The 19,529-nt window shown below is 48.0% G+C and overlaps 1 protein-coding gene across 1 annotated transcript; it reads right to left on the bottom strand.

Annotated features, from left to right (window-relative positions):
* Position 1: 1 nt before the first annotated feature.
* Positions 2 to 17,842, bottom strand: LOC148362016 (protein fantom-like). Its single transcript, XM_088339407.1, has 22 exons — positions 17,581 to 17,842; positions 16,753 to 16,900; positions 16,320 to 16,582; positions 15,342 to 15,441; positions 15,183 to 15,275; positions 14,431 to 14,536; positions 13,251 to 13,397; positions 13,087 to 13,160; positions 11,458 to 11,588; positions 10,496 to 10,596; positions 10,324 to 10,431; positions 9,808 to 9,916; positions 8,616 to 9,044; positions 5,882 to 5,985; positions 5,483 to 5,810; positions 4,921 to 5,141; positions 3,527 to 3,611; positions 3,380 to 3,462; positions 3,111 to 3,297; positions 2,300 to 2,393; positions 2,095 to 2,231; positions 2 to 1,838 (listed from the first exon to the last, which is right to left on the bottom strand). Exons 1-22 carry the CDS (start codon positions 17,639 to 17,641, stop codon positions 1,735 to 1,737), a joined length of 3,213 nt encoding a protein of 1,070 aa, XP_088195533.1. The 5' UTR covers positions 17,642 to 17,842; the 3' UTR covers positions 2 to 1,734.
* Between the last annotated feature and the right edge of the window lie 1,687 nt (positions 17,843 to 19,529).

The following is a 19,529-nucleotide window of genomic DNA, read 5'->3' on the forward strand; positions in this document are numbered from 1 at the left end:
GTAGAACAAACACCTTGTGCTTTATTTGGGACGACGAGAAGAAGAGGGGAAATCAGTCGGCATTTTTAGGAACTTCGCCATACGTGCCTAAGGCACGACGGTTTTATGCAAGTGGCCAAAAAGATTCCGTTTTGAACACATCTCAAACGGATACCCGTGTCGTCCCGATGAAAACAATATTCGAGCAGACCTTAGCAAAAGTATCGCCCCCCCCAAAAAAGCTTTGTCTTATTGCTACGTATGATGCTTCAAACTTAAAGCGAAAATGATGTGAAAAGAATTCCCAAGAATCGACAAAAGACACAATCGAGAAGCGAATTTCATTTTCATTTCACATTATATTCAAAACAACAAACTAGAAAATAAGCGTTGTAAAAGTATTCCCCCCCGTTTTCTCAGCTCAGCCAACGGACTGCACAAGTTCCCTGAGGACTTCTGTATGATCCCACGTTGACCTAAATGACTAACCATGACCGTGTGCCATTAAGTCAGTTTAAATGCACCGGCTCTATGAAGGCTCAGATGTCTGTGAAAGGAGACACCGGAGAACAGATGACTTTATGAAAACCGAAAACCAAAACGGGTACTTCAGAGATAAGTTGAATGCACCGGCTGTCTGTCAGTTTGATGTGCTTTTAAGGTTCTATTGGTATTATACAAAGTCAGGCACAGACTTGCCCCTTCTTTTGAATTTCTCCGATGTTCCTGCTCGGAACCTTTGCTCTGAAAAAGCTACGAGTGATTCCGAGAGCCACGAAGTAGTCTGCAGGTTGGAGAGCGTTCTCCGTTCGAGATTTTGGAGCAGGAAGCCATCAACCGGACGTGGATAATAATTTCAGATCATTTCTTGTGTCAATTACTGAAGATGTCTACGTATCGTCTGTTGATGCCCAAAGAACGGCTTTGGTATCAAATGGGGGAATATTGTGGAAGAAACAGTCCCTGATAGAAACAGTCATCAATGTTTGTGTTACGGAGCAATGTCAAGATGCCTTCATTGTCCAATTTTGGTGACAAGATTGAAGAAACAGTTTTCTTGACAGATAACATAGACATTGGAAACACGCTACAGCTGACAAAATGAGACTGAGGGACGGCTATTCCTCTCTACCTAGTCAGTGGTCCAAAGGGGCGTCCGACATCTGCCGACACCAATAGCGATAGCGGCCCGGGGCCTTTTGACCCTCTCTATTTCTCAATATCACCCCCCCTCTTCACTTTCGCCGTATTTTCTCCTTTCGATCAACTCGTCTGGCCTCCGTGAGTCTTTCTTTGACAGCTCTGTCCTAAGTGAAAGACGGTGCCCGACAGGCGCGCTTTGCTGCGGGTTCCGTGTCAGAAAGGTGACTACCGCGTAAAGTTGGTTTCTTCAAAGCTCGCTTTTCTAGAAATAAGAAGCACGAGACTCTCCTTCAACTATTCACCGGATGCCAAAAATATCGAATACGCAGCTCCGGAAGCTTTTCAGCATGACGCTGAACAAGTCCGTCTTATCTAAGATATTCACGCGAGGGGGGAGGGCCATTCAGCCTCACCAATGTGCGACCCGATGGTCTGAACTGGTTCAAAGTAGATCATGTGTGCGAGAGTGCTTTTAAATCGGATGGCGCAAAGCAAAAACTAGCCAAAGCAACCTAGCGGGCCAGCTCGAGTCAAATATCAAATATCTTTAACAAAGGAGTCTCCGTCCCGATCGTAGAGCTTCGACGAGGGCTCGGCGGCCACGTTCCGGAATCAGCCGGGCTCGCTCCCGTCCAAGATGGCGCGCAGCGTCCGGACGCCCTCGAACGAAACACGCAGGACGCCCAGCGGGGCGGCGCCGTCGTTCGCGTCCACAACTGCAACACACGATGATCATTATCGTTATCGTGACTACCTCCAGACGTGCGCTTTCATATTTAAGCATTTAACCGATAAGACAGAGACAGACAGAGACAAACAGACACGAGACAGACAGACAGAGATTTTTTGCGGATCTCGCAGGCTGGATCCACACCCTTGGCGGGCCCGCGGGTCGAGCGTCTGGCCCCCCCGCTCTACCGAGAGCGCTCACTCCGACATAGACACGTAGGACATAGGCGGAACTCCGGAGACCTGGCAAGTCCAGTCGCGCCACCCGCTCGTCTCGCTGAAGAAGGGCGGGTATATGGAGGAAAGCCACGCCCACTTCCTCGCACTCTCGCTCTAGCTCCTCCTCCTCCGGCGGCTCGCTCACCACGGTGAAACGAATCCTGCCCGGCGACAGACACGCCCGCCGTTAGCGTCGCTCGCTCGCCCGCATCTTCTGGCCGCCACTCACCTCTCCATGTCGGGCCGGCGTCCCCGAAGGACGTCCCACAGAAGTTGGCGTCGACGGGCGCCGTCCCGCGCGTCCGACGCGTCCACGTTGAACACTGACGACCCATCACAAACTGCCATCGGTTACTTTTCCACACACGTTTTCGTAATGCATTATAGTATAAAAATCGGATTTTCCTCAAGTATTTTAGTATGACTGTAGCATCTTCATAATAGTATTTGGAGAGCGTTTATGTAGAATTTCCATAGTTGATTTTTGATGTTTTTTTTTTCTATAAATACCGGAGTATTATTTTTGTAGGATGACTATAGAATTGGGCAGCACGGCGGCGCAGTGCTTAGCGCGTGTGCGACACAGTTCCGAGGTCATCCGATCCTGTGCGGAGTTTGCATGTTCTCCCCGTGCCTGCGTGGGTTTCCTCCGGGCACTCCGGTTTCCTCCCACATTCCAAAGACATGCATGCCAGGTTAATCAGCCGATTGAAATTGTCCCTAGTTGTGAACGAGCGAGCCAATTGTCCGTCTTTCTGATCGGCTGGCGAGCGGTTGAGGGTGTCCCCTGCCCACTGCCCGAAGCTAGCTGGAATGGGCGTTTTTCTGTACTTATATTTTTGGAGTATTTCTCAAGTGACATTTTCATAGTATGACAATAGTGGGCGGCGGCAGCTAGAGCAAAGAGGCGGCAGGTTGGATTCTTGTCTCCTCCGAGTTAAATGCGAAAGTGTCCTCGGGCAAAACACTGACGCTTGAAAAGCACCTTGCCTGGCCAACTCTACTATTGGCGAAACTAAATAATGGCCACCCCGTATAACCTTTGCTAAAGTTGAAGCTGAGGCTTTTCCCCGGTGGCGGTTTGGGCAGAGAGACGGGCGTTTCCTGAGCGGGCGCGTCCAAGAAGTTGAACTCCACGAAGAGGCGGACCACGTCGGCGTCCCGGCACAAGCGAGACTCCGCCTCCAAAGTGAGGCACTCCACCTCCACGCGCACCCGCTGGCCGCCCTGAACGCCAAAAAAAATTAAATAAAACGTCCCGACGTGCGTGGCGGCAAACGGGAGGCGGCTTCTGCGCAACGGCGCCCACCTGCGGCGCCCGCCCGGCCACGATGGCGTCGTCGCCGTCGGATTCGCCGTCGGATTCGCCGTCGCGTCCTTCGGCACCGCCAGCTGACGGAACAAAAAGCGACTTCGGATCGGTCTGCGTTTCCGGGGCGGGGCGATCGGAACTCACCGATCGGCTCGCCGAGTTCAGACGGGCAAAGCGGGAGGAGCTGACCCTCTGAGATGTCTTCGTCTTCCTCCTGGTCCGGCACGGCCTGGAAACGTAGAAGAATGATGAGGCCCCTGCGCATTCCGTCCGGGGCGCCGAAAAGTGAGGAGGGCGCGGGCACCAAAAACAGCCCTTAACCCCTTCGCCTTCCGGTCAAATCGGCCTGGAATCCCGATCCTAGCACCCAAATTCAATTCTGTCCTTGAACCGTTCTCTTTTGAAAGGAAGACTCTCGACGTTTGGTCCCCACTGCACGTGCTACCGACATTGAGGTTTTTAATTCTCGCCTTACGTTCACTTGCCTGCAGATGAGTGGAATATGGGCATGGACAATAGCTTGAAGGTTTACCTGGTACCTTGTCTAATTTGATCACACTCTGAAAAACTAAATATGATGTTACACTAAAACCTTTGCAAATATGTATTTTCTCTGGCCAACTTTCAGACATTGTGAGAGCGTTGTAAACGTTTGACTTCTCCTTCCGGAAGTCAATCATCGAGTGTGCTGACTTGCTCTTGATGATCGAGCGTAAAAATACACCCCGGATTCTCAATACAGCTTGTAAAATTGTGCGATATAATTGAGATTTTCTTTGGCGAACCGATGCGTCGATCCACATTTGAATCGGTCACTATTGGCTAAAACTTTTTGAAGCTAAAGTAGGTCGTGACAGTTTTCTCCTGACAGGCCCTCATAGGTCGTCACAGGCTAAGGACCGTGATCATAAAAAGTTGCAATTGGCCGAGAGCAGTGGCAATCAAAAGGTCAGAGAGGAATAGCTATACTTGAAGAAATCTGACCAGTCTGATTCATTAAAAAGGAGGATTTTTGGAACCAAACGGATTACAACAAGGGTGGTCAAACCATGTACGAATGCTTTTAGGCATTTTTTTTCTATTGGTATTATAGTGTGTTTTGGAGTCAAGATTTGACACCGTTGAATTCACTGGACTCTCGTGAATATAATGTGAAACCATTCCCTGCAACTATGGTATTTTGGGTGAGTTATACCTACTTTATAGTTTTAGGGTAACTGGTTTCAGACCAATGCTGATGTGTCCATTTTGAAATCATATCTTGAATCCAAAGAGTTTGAACTTTCTAACGATATGTGGCACGTGTCACGACCGTTTATCAAGCGTCCGACGGCATCTCATCTCATCTCATCTGATTAGCTGTACCGCTTATCCTCATTAGGGTCGCGGGGGGGCTGGAGCCCATCCCAGCCATCTCCAAGCAGTGGGCAGGGGACACCCTGAACTGGTTGCCAGCCAATCGCAGCTTCATTAAGTGCAATTAAACGGCATCAGAGTTGAGGGTGAAGGACACTAAAGGACACCCAAAAGGGCCTCACCTGGAGATGAGGGGGCGGGGCTTCTCGAAAGGTGACTTTCTTGGCTGCCGGCGGCTCCCGAGCAGGACGCGGATGGGCGGACGTCCGGTTGGAGGCGTGTTGCGGCTCCGCCCCCTCTTGAGTCCGGAGGGGCGGGGCCTCCTCGGAGGGCGTGTCCCACCTGAGGGCGATTTCGATACGGCCGGCGTGGCCCCCGGACTCGTCCCGGAGGTCGAAAGTGCCTTGGAGGTAACGGCATAAAACGTGAATAGGAAAAATTGCAGAGAACTAAAGCCAAAACAGGCGGGGAAAGGGAAAAAAAATGCAGAAGGGCACAAAAAAAGGCGGGGAAAGAGCGAAAAAAAAATGAAGGGCACAAAAAAAAGGCGGGGGGACCATAGGCCCAAAAAGGCGTAAAAGGTGCGACGCATGGGCCAAAAGAGTGTTGGGAAAAAGTGTTTTGAAACGATCCAAAACAGTCCAAGGAACCAGGCCAAAAAAGGGTCCAAAACGGGCCGAAAAGTGGGGAGGTGAGAAAGAGCTGGCCGATCAAGGAACTGCAAATAGAATTTGAAAATCTCACCCGCGATCTCGGCGTCCCGGTTGAGCGGCGCCAGAGGGACGACGGCTTTCCCCAAATAGCGCTCCGGGCGGGTCTCCTTGTAGTCGAAGACGTAGAAGGCGAGCGTCTCGGAGTCCAGACGGCGTCGGAGCTGCCCGTCGGCGAGCAAGCGGTAGACGGCCACGTCGGCGAAGGTCGGCCGCTCGCCGTCCTCTACCGTGGCGTGATCGGGGAAGCGCAGGAACTTGTAGACCACGTAAGGACTGGGCGCTGCCGAGCGACCGGAACCGAGACCGCTACAGCCGCGGACTTCCACCAGCAGGTCCTTCTCCGCCGCGCCCGGCCCCATCTCGGAAGGGGCGGAGCGTTAAGCGAGGGACGACCGAGGGCGCGGCGCTCGAAGGCCGGGCCTCCACGTACCTGTTCGGCGTCGGCGCCGAGCGCCGCTTTCCCGTCGGCGATCGGGTCGCGCAGCTTGATCCAGTACTCCAAAGACCCGAAGGAGGCGCCTCGGCCTTCGGTTCCTGAAAAAAGTCGGTGTAGAGATACTCTGACTGAATACCTGCCCGCCATGTAAAGCTCTCCCCCGTTTGCATCCCGTCTATAGACTCAAGCGCCACGCTCCGCATCCGCAAGAAAACTGTTCGGGTGACTCTCGGTGATGGAATTACTGGAGCCGACCGACAAAGTTTTCCGTCGTAACAAGGTCGATCTATATCCGTGTTCCGGCAAGGAAGGGGCGCGGAGGGACGAGCGCCGGCTCTCGCCCGAGGGGCACCCTCCCTCGGGGCGCAGGGCCCCCAAATGCCTCCTGCGGCCGTGACCGTCTAAATAACTCGGGCACAAAATGGACAATATGCCGGCTGCTTTTAGGGTTAGCGGTGAAGCTTGGTACATTCATTCAGGTAAATTGAGGCGCAACAATACACGGACTGCCTTTCTCCAAATCATCACAACGTTGCCCTCTCTCTTCAACGCCCCTTTTTCTCCACAAGGTTTCTTCTTTGCTAATTAGAAATGAGAGTTTCTCTTGTCAACAATGATATTTATTCTTTCGTTCGATTCAGTTTTCCTTGCCGTGTCAATAAAACAACTCGTTAGACACAAATAAATAACGCAACTGGTTGGATTCTAGAGCAACGAACTGCAAAATCGATCATCCGTCCATCCATTATCTGCACCGCTTATCCCTAATAGGGTCGCGGGGGTGCTGGAGCCCATCCCAGCCATCTTGGGGCAGTGGGCAGGGGACACACTGAACTGGTTGCCAGCCAATCGCAGGGCACACAGGGACAGACAACTCGCTCGCTCATTCCCACCTAGGGACAATTTGGACCGGCCAATGAACCTGACATGCATGTTTTTGGAACATGGGAGGAAAGTGGAGTGCCCGGAGAAAACCCACGCAAGCACAGGAAGAAGATGCAAACTCCACACAGGGGGTTCGATCTCATGAACTCAGAACTGTGCCGCACACGCGCTAACCACTGCGCCGTCGTGCTGCCCCAAAATCGATCATTTAAAGCTAAAATAAAACAGGTTTTCAGAATCGCTTCCTTCATGATGATTGCAAGACACAACGTGGGGCGAATGAATCGGGGTGGGAAAGCGTGAGCGCTACCCGAAGGCCGAATCGGATTCCGAACAAAATAAAAAGAACTTAAAGCAATTCGGCATTGACCAAATTTAGCAATGTTTGTGACTAAACGGTTCAAGAAGCAGAGCTCGTATATATTAGCCCTGCTCCGATGAACTGTCGTTTATGGTTTGAAACGATCAAGGAGGGGAAGATTGCGGGAAGAGAGTCTATTCAACAGATATGGAATGATTGCATAACCAATCAAAGAATAGGCTTTTTTTGTCATAAGTTGGTATTTTTTTGGTTCATTTCGAATTTTTTTTTCCTATGTTTTGGTCATTTTTTTGTATTCGAGTTGTTTTCTATATCATACATGGTCAATATTTCTTTTTTTGGTCATGATTTTATACCCGATAACAACCTTTTTGAATCCATGCAATCGGGATTCGGGGCTAACCACTCTACTGAGACAGCCCTGATTAAGGTGACCAATGATCTTCTACTGGCAATGGACTCCAGGGCTTCATCACTCTTACTACTGCTGGACCTTAGTGCTGCTTTTGACACTGTGGACCATAATATCTTACTAGAACGGTTGGAAAAACGGATTGGTCTCGCAGGAACCGTCCTCTCATGGTTCGGATCCTAGCTCTAAGATAGGACGCACTGTGTGAAATATAGCAAAATGACCTCTGAGCGTGTTAGTGTTACCTGTGGTGTTCCGCAGAGTTCAGTACTTGGCCCCCTTCTTTACAGCATTGACATACTTCCATGAGGTGATATTATTCGCAAGTATAATATCAGTTTCCATTGCGACGCAGATGACACTCAACTACATCTCCCGATGGAGGAATCTGCCACACTAAACTGTGGAAATTTGGAGGCTTGCCTCACTGAGATCAAAGAGTGGATGTCACCCAACTTCTTGCGCATTAACCCTGAAAAGACCGAAACGCTCGTTATCGGTCCATCTAAATGCATGACTCGTTCTCAAAAGCGGCTCTGAATATTGACAAATGTAATATCACCCAGAGTGACTCAGTTAAAAATGTAGGTGTCATATGTGACTCCGATGTGTCCTTTGAAACACAAGTGAAGAATATGACTAGAAAAGCTTTCTTCCATTTGGCAACATTGCTAAAATTGGTCCTATGCTGTCTCCGTCGGATGCGGAGATTATAATTAACGCGTTTGTTGCCTCCCGTCTAGATGACTGTCATGCACTTCTCTCCGGTCTCCCGAAGTCCAAAATCAAGAGCCTTCAGCTGGTACAAAATTTTTGTGATTAATTGCTATTTAAATAAACATGACTTGACTTGGATTTTGGCAGTTTTTGGTTCAATTTTTCGCAGCTTTTTTGGGTCAATATTCTGTCATTTTCTGTTGTATCATGGTTATTTTGGTTTCATTCTTGTTTGTTTCTAGTAAATGGTCGGGTCTGTTCGTGTACAAATTGTGGCGGTGTTTTGGGGAGTCTGGCTTCTGTTTGAACTTTGAAAAGAAACAGGTGAAGACCACTCGAAAATGAACTATAAGTGAGAGTAAGAAAGAAAGATTTTTTGGGGGGTTCCTCACCGATCAGGGCCACGGTGCCGGCCATGGCCCCGTCCCGCAGGAGACGGCGCAGGTCCAAGGCGGCGCTCGCCACGGTCTTCCAGCGGATTCCGAGCGCTCGATGCAATTCCACGGTGAGTCGGTCCTCGGCCAGGTAGGACAGGAAGTCCCGGCCGGCGCTAAGAGCGTAACGCGAGGTGTAGCCGTAGCGCGGCGTCCCGCCCGTGGCGAGCGGCGTCGCGTGAAGAGAGAAGCGGTAAAAGCGGTACGTGCAGAAGGTCACGGCTTGCGGGTCCTCCAGGAGCTCCAGGGCGCTCGGGGAGAGGGAGGCGCCCACCACCTGGACCTCCACCAGCGTCTCCGCGTCCGCCGATGCCGGGCTCGCTCCCGGGTTCGATCCCGGGACGCCTTCTTGAGCCCGTTGACCGTCCGCCGTCTCACCGAGACGCTCTGCGACGAGAGGCGGAAAACGGGAGGACAATTTTGGGCGCGTTTGCTTATTTTTTGGGGGTCAATTTGTTTTTGGGTAGTTTCTTTCGTCGGGTTTTTTCGTTGTTGTCAATTATTGGTTGGATTTAAGTGTTTTTTGTTGTGTAATTTTTCATTTTTGGGGATTCATTAGTGGCTGTTTGTTAATAGATTCTGGTTCATTTTAAGGGTGAGTTTTTGCGTTTCTTTTGGATTATTTTTGCCCAGTTTTTTTTAAATCATATTTTAGACATTTTTTTGGTAGGATTTTTGGTCAGTTTCGTGGCCAACTTTAGTTTGTTTTGGGGTCATTTTCTGTCTGTCAAATATATATATGTATATCTATATGTATATATATGTAAAATCATTAAAAAAAAAACTTTTCATTTTGGGACTGTATCATTCGAGGTTTTTTGTCATATTGTGGTCATTTTTTTTGATATTTTAGGGTGATTTTCTTGGGTTGTTTTTTGGCCAATTGTCTTAAGAACGGATCTGCTTTCTGTAACCTAGGACAACAGAGGAAGAATTTTAGATCTGGAATTTGGCATTTCAAGGTTGTCGATTTTTACAGTCCTCTCCTGTTCTCCTTGCAAGTTAAAATCCCCTCGATGTCTTCTCTTTTTATTTTGACCGTCTAGTAAATGTGAAACATATCTGTATTTTTAGGGGCCATATTTTGTTTGTTTTGTTGCGATTGAAGAAGGTGAAGACTAGCGAAATGTATAGCGAGCGTGTCCCGTACCTTCCAGCGTGCGGATTTTGGCCTCCAACATCTGCGTTTGTTGCTCCGACCGCAGCGCTCGCGACTTTTCCTCAGCTTCCGTTTTTCTTCGGACGTCGTCCAGCTCCACCTAAATCCATGGAGAGCTTAGAGCCTAGCGTACACTTTGAATTTTGCGTGGACATTTTGGGCTGCAGCTCGGTCGTAATAAAGCATCTTATTCTTATCCGTATATTTGAATGAAGTCTTTACTGGCTGTATTTGACGTTTCAATGGATCCAATTATTCAGTACTTTCAACCGCATACACGGAGTCTGTTGTGATGAAGGGAGGCCCTGACCTAGACATGTCCGTGTATTAGTAGTCAGAACCTACGAGACTTTTTGGGATTTAGGGCATCGGAAATAAACACGACTCGAGTTAGGTTTCGTTTTTGTCTCGATGCCCCAAACCCAAAATCTGACGGAACAGCTCTCTTCGGCTCTCGGTCCAAAAGTCTCACGGAACCCGGATGTCGATCGTCCCGGCCGACGCTACCTTGAGGTCGGCGCTGATGCGAGTCTCCGAGGCCAGCAGCTGGCGGACTTTCTCCAGTTCCTGGATCGTTTCCTGGTGGGCGCGAGCGGCTTCTCTCGCCTCTCCTTGCTGACAACATTCCCAACATTCCGATTATCGATCGGAGACGGGCGCCGGAAGTCGGTCCGCTCACCTTGGCGTCGGCGCGGCGTCCGAGCTCCTCCGTTTCCCGCCGGAGCTGTAGGAGCTGCTGCTCGAGTCGGCCGTTTTCTCGGCCGGCCTTCTCGCAGGCGTCTGAACACAGAGAGGAACCGGGCACATTTGAGGCTGCGCTCAAGCCCAAGTCAAACCTGACACTTTCCGGCCCTTCTTCTCGAGTCCGATGTGTCGTCAGTGAACTCGATAAGCGTCTCCCCGCCGATCCGGAACTGCCTCCCTTCCCTAGAGTGATGCCTCCTTGGCGAACATAGAAGCCCTTTGAAAAGATCGATAGGAGCCCGCTCCGCAGCGTTCAAGAGCTGGCTCACTTCAAGTTATTGATGTGTCATTCCAAACGTAACGGCTCTATGAACCGGCTCTTTGAAGCCGAGCAAGAGAGACGGCTCCCTTCCGGATAGGAGCCTGTTCCATTCTAATGATGTGTCATTTGAAAGGTAACAGATCCATGAGGCAGATACCGGCTGCATTTGCCGCACGCTCTGCTGCTACTGCACTGACTGTTAGGTACAGTCGGTGAAAAATGTAACCTTTATAATAGTACAATTCATCCGTATGAAAAGAATCATTTTGCATTGCCGGAAAGCCGGCATCCTGTAAATTAATGTTGCCTTTTGAAGGTGTTTGGTCGGGATCGATGTCGCTCGACGTTCTTATTCACAGACTTTGCGTGAACGCCCGGAAGTGCACAATGTACATGGGTGTAGTTCATCGATTTTGGACATCATTTTCTCTATCAGGCAATCGTGTCGCCGTTTTAATTTCGAACACCCTTTAGGGCAAGTTTGCTCGGACATTTAAGAAAAAGAAGACAATTCGAAGGGATCGGAATTCCTTATCTGGAGGCTTCCCTCTCCGTCCTCGCGCAAGTTCAAAATCCATTGTTGTCCTCTCTCGTTGAGCGTCTACTCAAGTTGAAAGGTATCGATGTCGGGGTACCTTTTTGGGTGATGATCTGCGCCAGGAGGGCTTCCTTGTCCCTCAGGTCAGCCTCCAGCGCCCCCTCCAGGTGGGCCACGTTCTCCCGAAGTCTGCGTTCCTCGGAACTTTGGCCCCGTCCCTCCATCATGCTGCAAATATTGGCTAGTGTTTTTCTCATTTGTCAATGAAAGTACGCGTTGTTTTCCTTTTGCAATATCTACTCACTAATTACGACAGAGTCTTTTAGTAAAGATGTAGTATTTCCTTGGTTGTATTTCTTAAGTAGTATTTTTGCAGAATTTTAGTCATAGTATTTCTGTCATAACATTTCTGTATTGGTATTTTTGTATTACTGTAGTAGTATTATTTTGTCATAATATTTCTGTAGTATTCCCGTCTTAACAAATGTGTAGTCGTCTTTTTGTATCATAGTATTTCTGTAATATTTCGCTAAAATTGTTTTTGAAGTATTTCCATCGCAGTATTTGTCATTTTATTTCTGTCGTAGTATTTTAATATTAGTGTTACTGGTATTTTTGTTTTACTTAAGTAATAATATTTCTGTAAAAGTATTTTTTGAAGAATTTCAATTGTAGTATTTCGGACATAATATTTCTGTATTACAGTAGTTCTAATGTAGTTTTTATTGGGTCAATTTTTTATTGTAGCATTACTGAAGTAGTACTTTAGTAATATTTCTATCGGATTTTTTTTCTTTTTGGAATGAAAGCAAAATAATATATGAGGTCAATGTTTTTAAGCAGTGGATTTGATACTTAGTATTGTAGTAATTTTGGAGTATTTCTGTAGTAGTATTTTGTTGTAAGCATAAAAAGGGAGAATGGGGAAAAAGTTGCCACCTAAAAAACATTTTTTGATTAGTATTGTATTCATTATATATATATATATATATATATATATATATATATATATATATATATATATATATATATACACACACACACACAGTGGTGAGTAAACAGACCTAATCACCAATATGAGTTTTCAATGGAATTCAACGCAATACTCATATGCCGGAATTAAATATCGATACGGCTGCTTTTGTGATCGCTGCTATGATAGGATGCCGTTCTTCTTCAATGGTTCACAGGAGGTTATCGTAAAGCTCAACCTATGAGCTACGGTCGGAGCCCGTGTCCTCCAAAGTGTCTTCCTGCTCTGAGACAATTTCATGAATTGCTCGCAACGCCACCTATTGACACTCTTGCGGAGAACGCCGGCAGGGCGACGAGGCACCGGGCACTCGCCAATGAACCTTTTGTTATATTTGCCCCGAGTTGAAAAATCGGTTTGGGGATAACGCAACGCTTGTCACGGTCACGTATCACCGGCCGTTTAGACACAGTCCGTGCGGGGCGGGACAAACGTGACAACACACCAATGAGAGCGCAGGCTTTCGTGACTGAGCGAGATTCCTTCCGACAGAGTTATGTAGCGCACCGAGGCCCCACGCGGTCAATCATAGAAGGAAATATCCAAAAGTCATTTCGATCAACTTCGCATATATTTAAAAAGACGATATTTTTGAATCATACATGTTCACGAGACTCCGGCGGGATCAATTGAACCCTGGCGGGCCGCCAGAATTCTCCTGGATTTCAAAACGGCCGTATTGCGGCGTCTCACCCGTTAAGAAGCTTCTGGTTGTGTTCCTTCAGACCTTCCTTCTCCTGCTCCAGCTCGTCCACGCGCTCCTGCAACTATGGGTGGAGTCGTGAGCAGAGGCGACCAATGAGGCGAGCGTGGCGGAAGGCCCGGCCGATGAGGCGGCCGGGAGGCGGAGTCGGCACCTGTCGCATCTTAGCCTGCGCCAGCTGCTCGGTCTGCAACCGCGTCTGGAGTCGGAGTTTGTCGGAACGCTCGTCCCTCAACTGGACCGTTAGCTCGCCCAACCTCGCCGCCGCCGCCTCGTAGCACGCTTTATGGGCGTGGCCGCTCTGAGAAAAAAGGCAGATCCGTCACGGGCAGAAAAAAAAAAAAAAAAACACGTCGAGACAGCAGAGATCATCATTGGCTGCTCTCTGCCCAGTCTGGAGGACATTTCCCTTCTGCCATACCGCAACAGAGCCATTGACTGTATCAAAGAGTCTTCTGCGTCGTGGCCGTCATAGACTTTCTGGACTAGTTTACAGGCTGGGGGCGTCGTTGGTGTCATGCTTTTTCCGGACATCTTCAACATCTAACCTAATGTTTACTATTCTGTGTACAGTAATGCTAATGGTAATTCACCCTGGTCAATGCTGGAAGGGGGATGACCACATGTGAGGTCCTTTCTCAAGGTTTCTCTTTTTTCCTCACGCTGAGGTTTTTGAGTTGTTCCTTGCCCGCATGTTGGTTTAAGATCAGGTCATTGTGTCATTGTAATCCTGTGCAGTCCTTTGAGACATTTTTGTGATTAAGGGCGTCATAAATAAATGTGACTTGACTTCCCGCCCTGGCCACCACCTCTTTGAACCTGCTACCTTTTAGTGTGCACTAAACAGGGAGGAACAAGAGACACTTATCAAAAAAAAAAAAAAAAACAGAAAGAAAAAGAAGAAAAGTGAAAAAAAAAATATTAAAAAAAAAAAAAAATGAAAAAAGAAAAAGAGACAGTTTCTTCTTCCCTAGGCAGCGTACAGGCTGAAAAAGCTCTATTTTGCCAGTTGCATTGAAAAACGGATATTAAAGCGGTACTACAAGCATCTCCCGTCACAACAAATCCACTAAGAGGTCCGTCGCCAACACTTAAAAATCCATTCGATCGATTTGTTGTTGCACCCCTAGTAAATAGTTCAACCGTAAGATGCCAGCATGGACGTTAAAAGAAGCAGGCCGATTGTCAGGCCCAGCTTATAATAGTGCCAACATTAGAAATTGTTTATTTACAAATAAGCAACAAAAAAGGTCAAACCCCCGATTTATGCAGGGTTTTGGGGGCGGTGCATAAAGGTAGGCGGGGCATGAGGGGTGTGGGGGGCGTGGCCTTACCTCTCTCAGTTTGAGGAAGCGTTCCTCCAGCTCCCCGACGGCGCGGCAACGTTCCGAAAGTTGCTTCTGTAGCTTGATCAGGGACACCTTCTCGTTGATGTCCGACCTGTCGCGGCAGACGTTATCACAACGTTATCATGCGCAACATGGCCGCTATCATCATTGAAAGTCTTTGGTGAGCCACCAGGGTTTGATCGGTCCTGTCAGAGTCTACTAAACTTGTACAATATTCTTAAATCTATACTTAAAAATAGGTCATTGTATAAAAAAAATCCCCAATCGCCACGGCGATCTCGTTTGAGGCCTTTTTTGTCCTCTCGCGCACTTTCGGTTAATATGCGTGGTTTCAACTCTGCGCTAATTTGTTCACTGACCAGGGGGAGGGGGTCTTTAGCGGCACTGGCACAGGTCAAGAGAGAAGAAAAAAAATGCAATAAAGAGGACAAAAAGAAAGGAAATTGAAAAAATAGAGATCCAAATTTGGACTTATGAAGGGCTCCAAAGCAGAGTGCTTTGTCTATTGCCGACAGAAGAAGGCAAAACGTAAGCTCTTTATTCAACGTTCTGAATACTCCGAAAACGAATATTCAATATGGATTAATGAGATTTTGTTGAACACATTTTAATTGATATTTTAGGGGTCTGTGCAAAACCAACACCATTTTTTCCCTGGATCCCCTAGACTGTCCACCCACGAGGGTCTCAGTGAATCCTATGGGAAAGACGGATTCTCGCGGTCGTCATCTTTGTACCTGAGTTGGGACTTGTTGAGCTGCCGAAGCACCATCTGTTTCTCTTCCTCCAGCTGAGCCACGCGACGCTCTAGCGACTCCGCGGCGTTCTCTCTGCAAAACGGCAGATGGCGCCGTCAGGGCGGCACGCCAAAAGGGAGCCGTTACCGCGGCGCTTACAGATTTCCGTTCTTTTCTCGCTCAAGGTCCAGCATTTGCTGCAGCTGCGCCGTGGGCCGTCCCCTCGCCGGGCGTTCGTCCCCCGCCGCGCTCCGAGCGCCTGCACACATTTTTGTAAAGGACGGGATGCCGGTTCTTCTTCATTGCTTTACGGGATGTTATTACAATGCGTGTCATGGAATACTCAGACGGAATGAGGACACACTTGTTTAGACAGGAAATTCCAGAGTTAAGGTTAGTGAAGCAAATGTTAGCGAAGCGATCACACTCGGCTCGATTTAGAAAAACACGTCATCGAAAAGATTTTGACCAGCCGCCATTACGAAACGGACAGCGCGCACTCACTCGGAGGAAAACAAGCGCGTCGTCGGAAAGGACGTACCAATCCGGGAAAAGCAACACGTGACATGCCTGACGTGAAACGGAGGGTATAAAAGCTGATGTATCCGAGAGAAGAATGAGAACGCTGTTTGAACGCTGACGAATATTATTAAACGACGTCTCCCTCTCCATCAACTTCTCTACTCTTTTGTGTATATTTTTGGGGCGAGGCCCGGATACGGTCCGCTCCGAAACGCGATCGTTATCCTTTTCTAGTTGTCGAGAGTCAAAAATGCTCAACTTGGGGAAACTCAGCTCGTCCGTGTCACGTTTTATTCCGCCGTCTAATTGCAGTGCAGGAGGGGCGGGACAAAACCCGCAACGACCGAATGTCATGACGGGGGGAGGGGCTGACTGAACAAATAAACACCATGGAGTTTGCAATCGTTCGTAGCTCGAGATATCTAAAAGGACGGAGGGGACGTGTTACCACAAATATCATGTGACCACTAAATGGCAGGACTGGCGTACATCTTTTCATGTTAGATAGATCTTTAGTTCGAAATAGGTAAGTAGATAGGTAGATACTTTATTGAGTTATGAATAAAGTATCCATCTATCCTATCCATCTCGCCGCATGGGGATGCCAGAACTCACGTCTGGGCGGCGTGGGCGAAGGCCCGTGGTGACGTTTCCCGGGGGTCCCCCGCGTTTGAAACGGGGCAGTCAGCTGATGCTGGCGTTTGGCGGCTAGCAAACGCTGCTTCAGCTTGTTGTTGTCTGCCTCTAGCGTTTGCACTTTGTCCTGGAGCTCCTCCACTAGGTCCTTGTTGGTATTGCGCCCGACCGGTGCGGCGCCCCCCGCCAGCCGCTCCATGCGACGACGGTCCTTCACCAGCTTCAGCAACTTGGTGCCCAACCTGACGAGCGACAACACGCGTTTGCGGCTTTTGATTTAGGCACGGTACAAAATAAATAGAGCGACGCCGGTTCTCCACCGGCTTCAGCAACTTGGGGCCCAGCCTGACAATTCAAAACATGCGGTGAGGGAGAAGAGAGTGAAATGAGAGTGAGACCAGGCCCGTCTTACTTCCTGATCTTGTCATCCTGCTGATGGATGTGCTGTTTGAGGAGCAGCGAATCATCTTGCAGCTTGAGAAAGTTGTCCTCCAGTTCTTTCCGGGACAGACGCCATGCGTCCACCCGCGGACGAGCGTCCTGGACCTCCGCCGGGACATCTGCCAAAAGATACACAGTTAACCAGGTCTCGGCGAGGGATGCGACGATTCATCGACATTCTCGACAAAAATCGGTAGCGGAAATAGACAAGGACGATTTCCATCGTCAACTACTGTCGCAGACGGGTTTTTCCGACGGAGCGAGGCATCTTTACACCATTAGAATCTGCCGACAGTCGCTCGTGCGCAATAGCGTCTCTGTTTGGAGCGCTAACCAATAAAAATGACAGCGTCAACCTCTAGGTAACAAAACTTGTAAAGACGACTTGCAAAATTACCAAATCGGTAATGGCAGTAACTGGATGACGCGTGAACATTGAAAGAGCACACCCGACAGTTGAACGAAACAGAGTCTGACTCGCCTCTGTAAGATTCAAGTCACGATCAAGCCTATAAGGCTATGATGACATGAATTGTAGATTTGGTACACGTACGTTTTGCCACGAGAACATAAATAGATAAAGAATTTGAGGATTGTGCCTGACAAATGTAAATTAGGGTTCATACACTTTTCTTTCATACCCAAATTCAAGCACTTTTAAAGATTTTCAAAACCAATCTTCCAACCCTAAAATCGGTTTCAAAGCCTAAATTGCAGCCCAAAAAGGGGGCACGGGGGTGGTCTCGCCCGGGCAGTAATGGAGTATAGAACCGCCACTGACCGCTCTTATGACTTTTACCTTGAGCGGGGAAGTCTTGGACGAGAGCTCCCGGCGCCTTCTTGTCGAGCACCACCGACATCTTGAGGCCTTCCAAAGACGTCCAAAATGGCCACAAAATGGGTCCCTAACCGGCTCCAACCTTAGCGTCCGCCATTTCCGCTAGGTTCTTTCTTCTTGTGGGACTTTTCCTCAACTCACAGCAACAAAAAAACCGAGGAGCTTCAACGACTGTCGCTCATCGGCCATTTCAAACAAAACAAAGTCTTCTTCTTCAACTTGATGTGTGATCTTCGTCGCGTCCGGGGCGATAGCGCCCCCTGCTGTTCAACAAACCTACAAAAAGGACATATGGCCGTTTTAGCTGGAGAGCTTTGAGGGTGTCGAGCATCCAGGTCGGGGCTGCGCAAACTACGCCCCGCCAAACAAAAAATGCTACAAATACCATCAAAATATATAGTAAATGTGGCGCTCGTCCTAAAAATGTTTTTTTCCTGCCAACCTTGCCCCTACTGTCCCTTTGGGTGTCTGCAACAAAATGAAGACAAAACTAAAAATCAAATTTAGTGCTTCAGAACACGGACCGAACATTTTATTTTGTCATCGTTCGGAGAAGAAAAAAATACTACAGAACTACTGCAAAAATACCAGGACCGACTTGACGTGACCTGACTACAGTAACGCTCTCATCCAAAAATACTGCTCTATAAATCGGATTTTTTTACCGAGGTCATCTCCGTCGAGCAAGACGAACCCGGCGCACCGGAAAAAAACGGCGACCGGGTGATGAATATTCTGTTTCGGAGCCAGACCTGGAGGCTTCTCCTGCTACCGGTAAGCACGGAAAGCAGTACTATGTGTTTCATGTGGGGGAGCGTACCCCTACCCAAAATACCGGGCCGGAAAGAAATGGGCAACGCCAGGCTGTACTTGCCCAAGACACACCATGGTAAGTGATACGCCGACAACCCAGGTGGTTAAAGGATCCGCGAGCCGCGAAGGAGTATTACCGTAGTTGGATTTTTGTAGAATTTCTGTAGTGTTACTGCACTTTTGGAGTATTTCTGCAGCAGCATTTCTTTCGTAGTTCTGTTGTATTTTTGTAGCCTTTCCATAGTAGACTTTAGTATATTATACTCCAGCTAATGTTACGGCGAATAATTACTTTGAGAAACGTAAACTCTTTCTCTTGAAACGTTACCTATCTTTATCTGCATTTAGCATTTTCTAAATACCGTGACCTTTATTTTGGAGGCATTTGATGATAGTTTGCCTTAATCAAACCATTCTTTCACTTTGTTAAGTTCCAAGGTCATTTCTTTGTACAATTTCTGTCCCAAGCTTAATATTGTAAAATCGTCAGCAAACACAATTTCGACGATCAAATGCTTTTATATACAATAAAACATTAGAGGTCCTAACACAGACCCTTGCGGGACTCCACAGCTTGAATCGCTCCCACCACTCGGTACATATTTGACAGGTAGGATTTACCCATAGCAGTACTGGGTAATTCCATATTCCTGTAGCATTTGAAGCACTTCCACCTTTTTTTGTATCTTATACATTTTTTGGGTCATTTTCAATTGTGTATGCCGTGCAACAATTTTTGTACAAAAAAAACCCAGTTTTGTTAGACCGATATTGTCTTGCTCGTTAACAAAGATGAGTTGTGTGACACTTGATGACACTTTGTTGTTTTTTCAGTGTTTTTGGTAATTCACTCCGAAATTCTTAGCGCTCGCCGTCGTTACGTCCGTTTATCGGTGCAACAAAAAAGTCTTTTTTTTCAACAAAAATCTTTTTACGAGACACCATTTGAACTTCAACCCAACGCTTTTAGCGTCTCTTCAAATTCCCCAAAAGACAGAAACGAGTTTCCGTTTCCTGTCCTCTGATTGGCCGACACGCTCAAGTCATTAAGAAGCTTTCTGCTGGATTATTTTTCCCTCTTCTAATCCTGCAGATTA

The sequence above is a fragment of the Urocampus carinirostris genome, chromosome 7 (assembly GCF_059441175.1).
Source record: "Urocampus carinirostris isolate Australia breed hairy pipefish chromosome 7, RoL_Ucar_1.0, whole genome shotgun sequence".
Lineage (NCBI taxonomy): Eukaryota > Metazoa > Chordata > Actinopteri > Syngnathiformes > Syngnathidae > Urocampus > Urocampus carinirostris.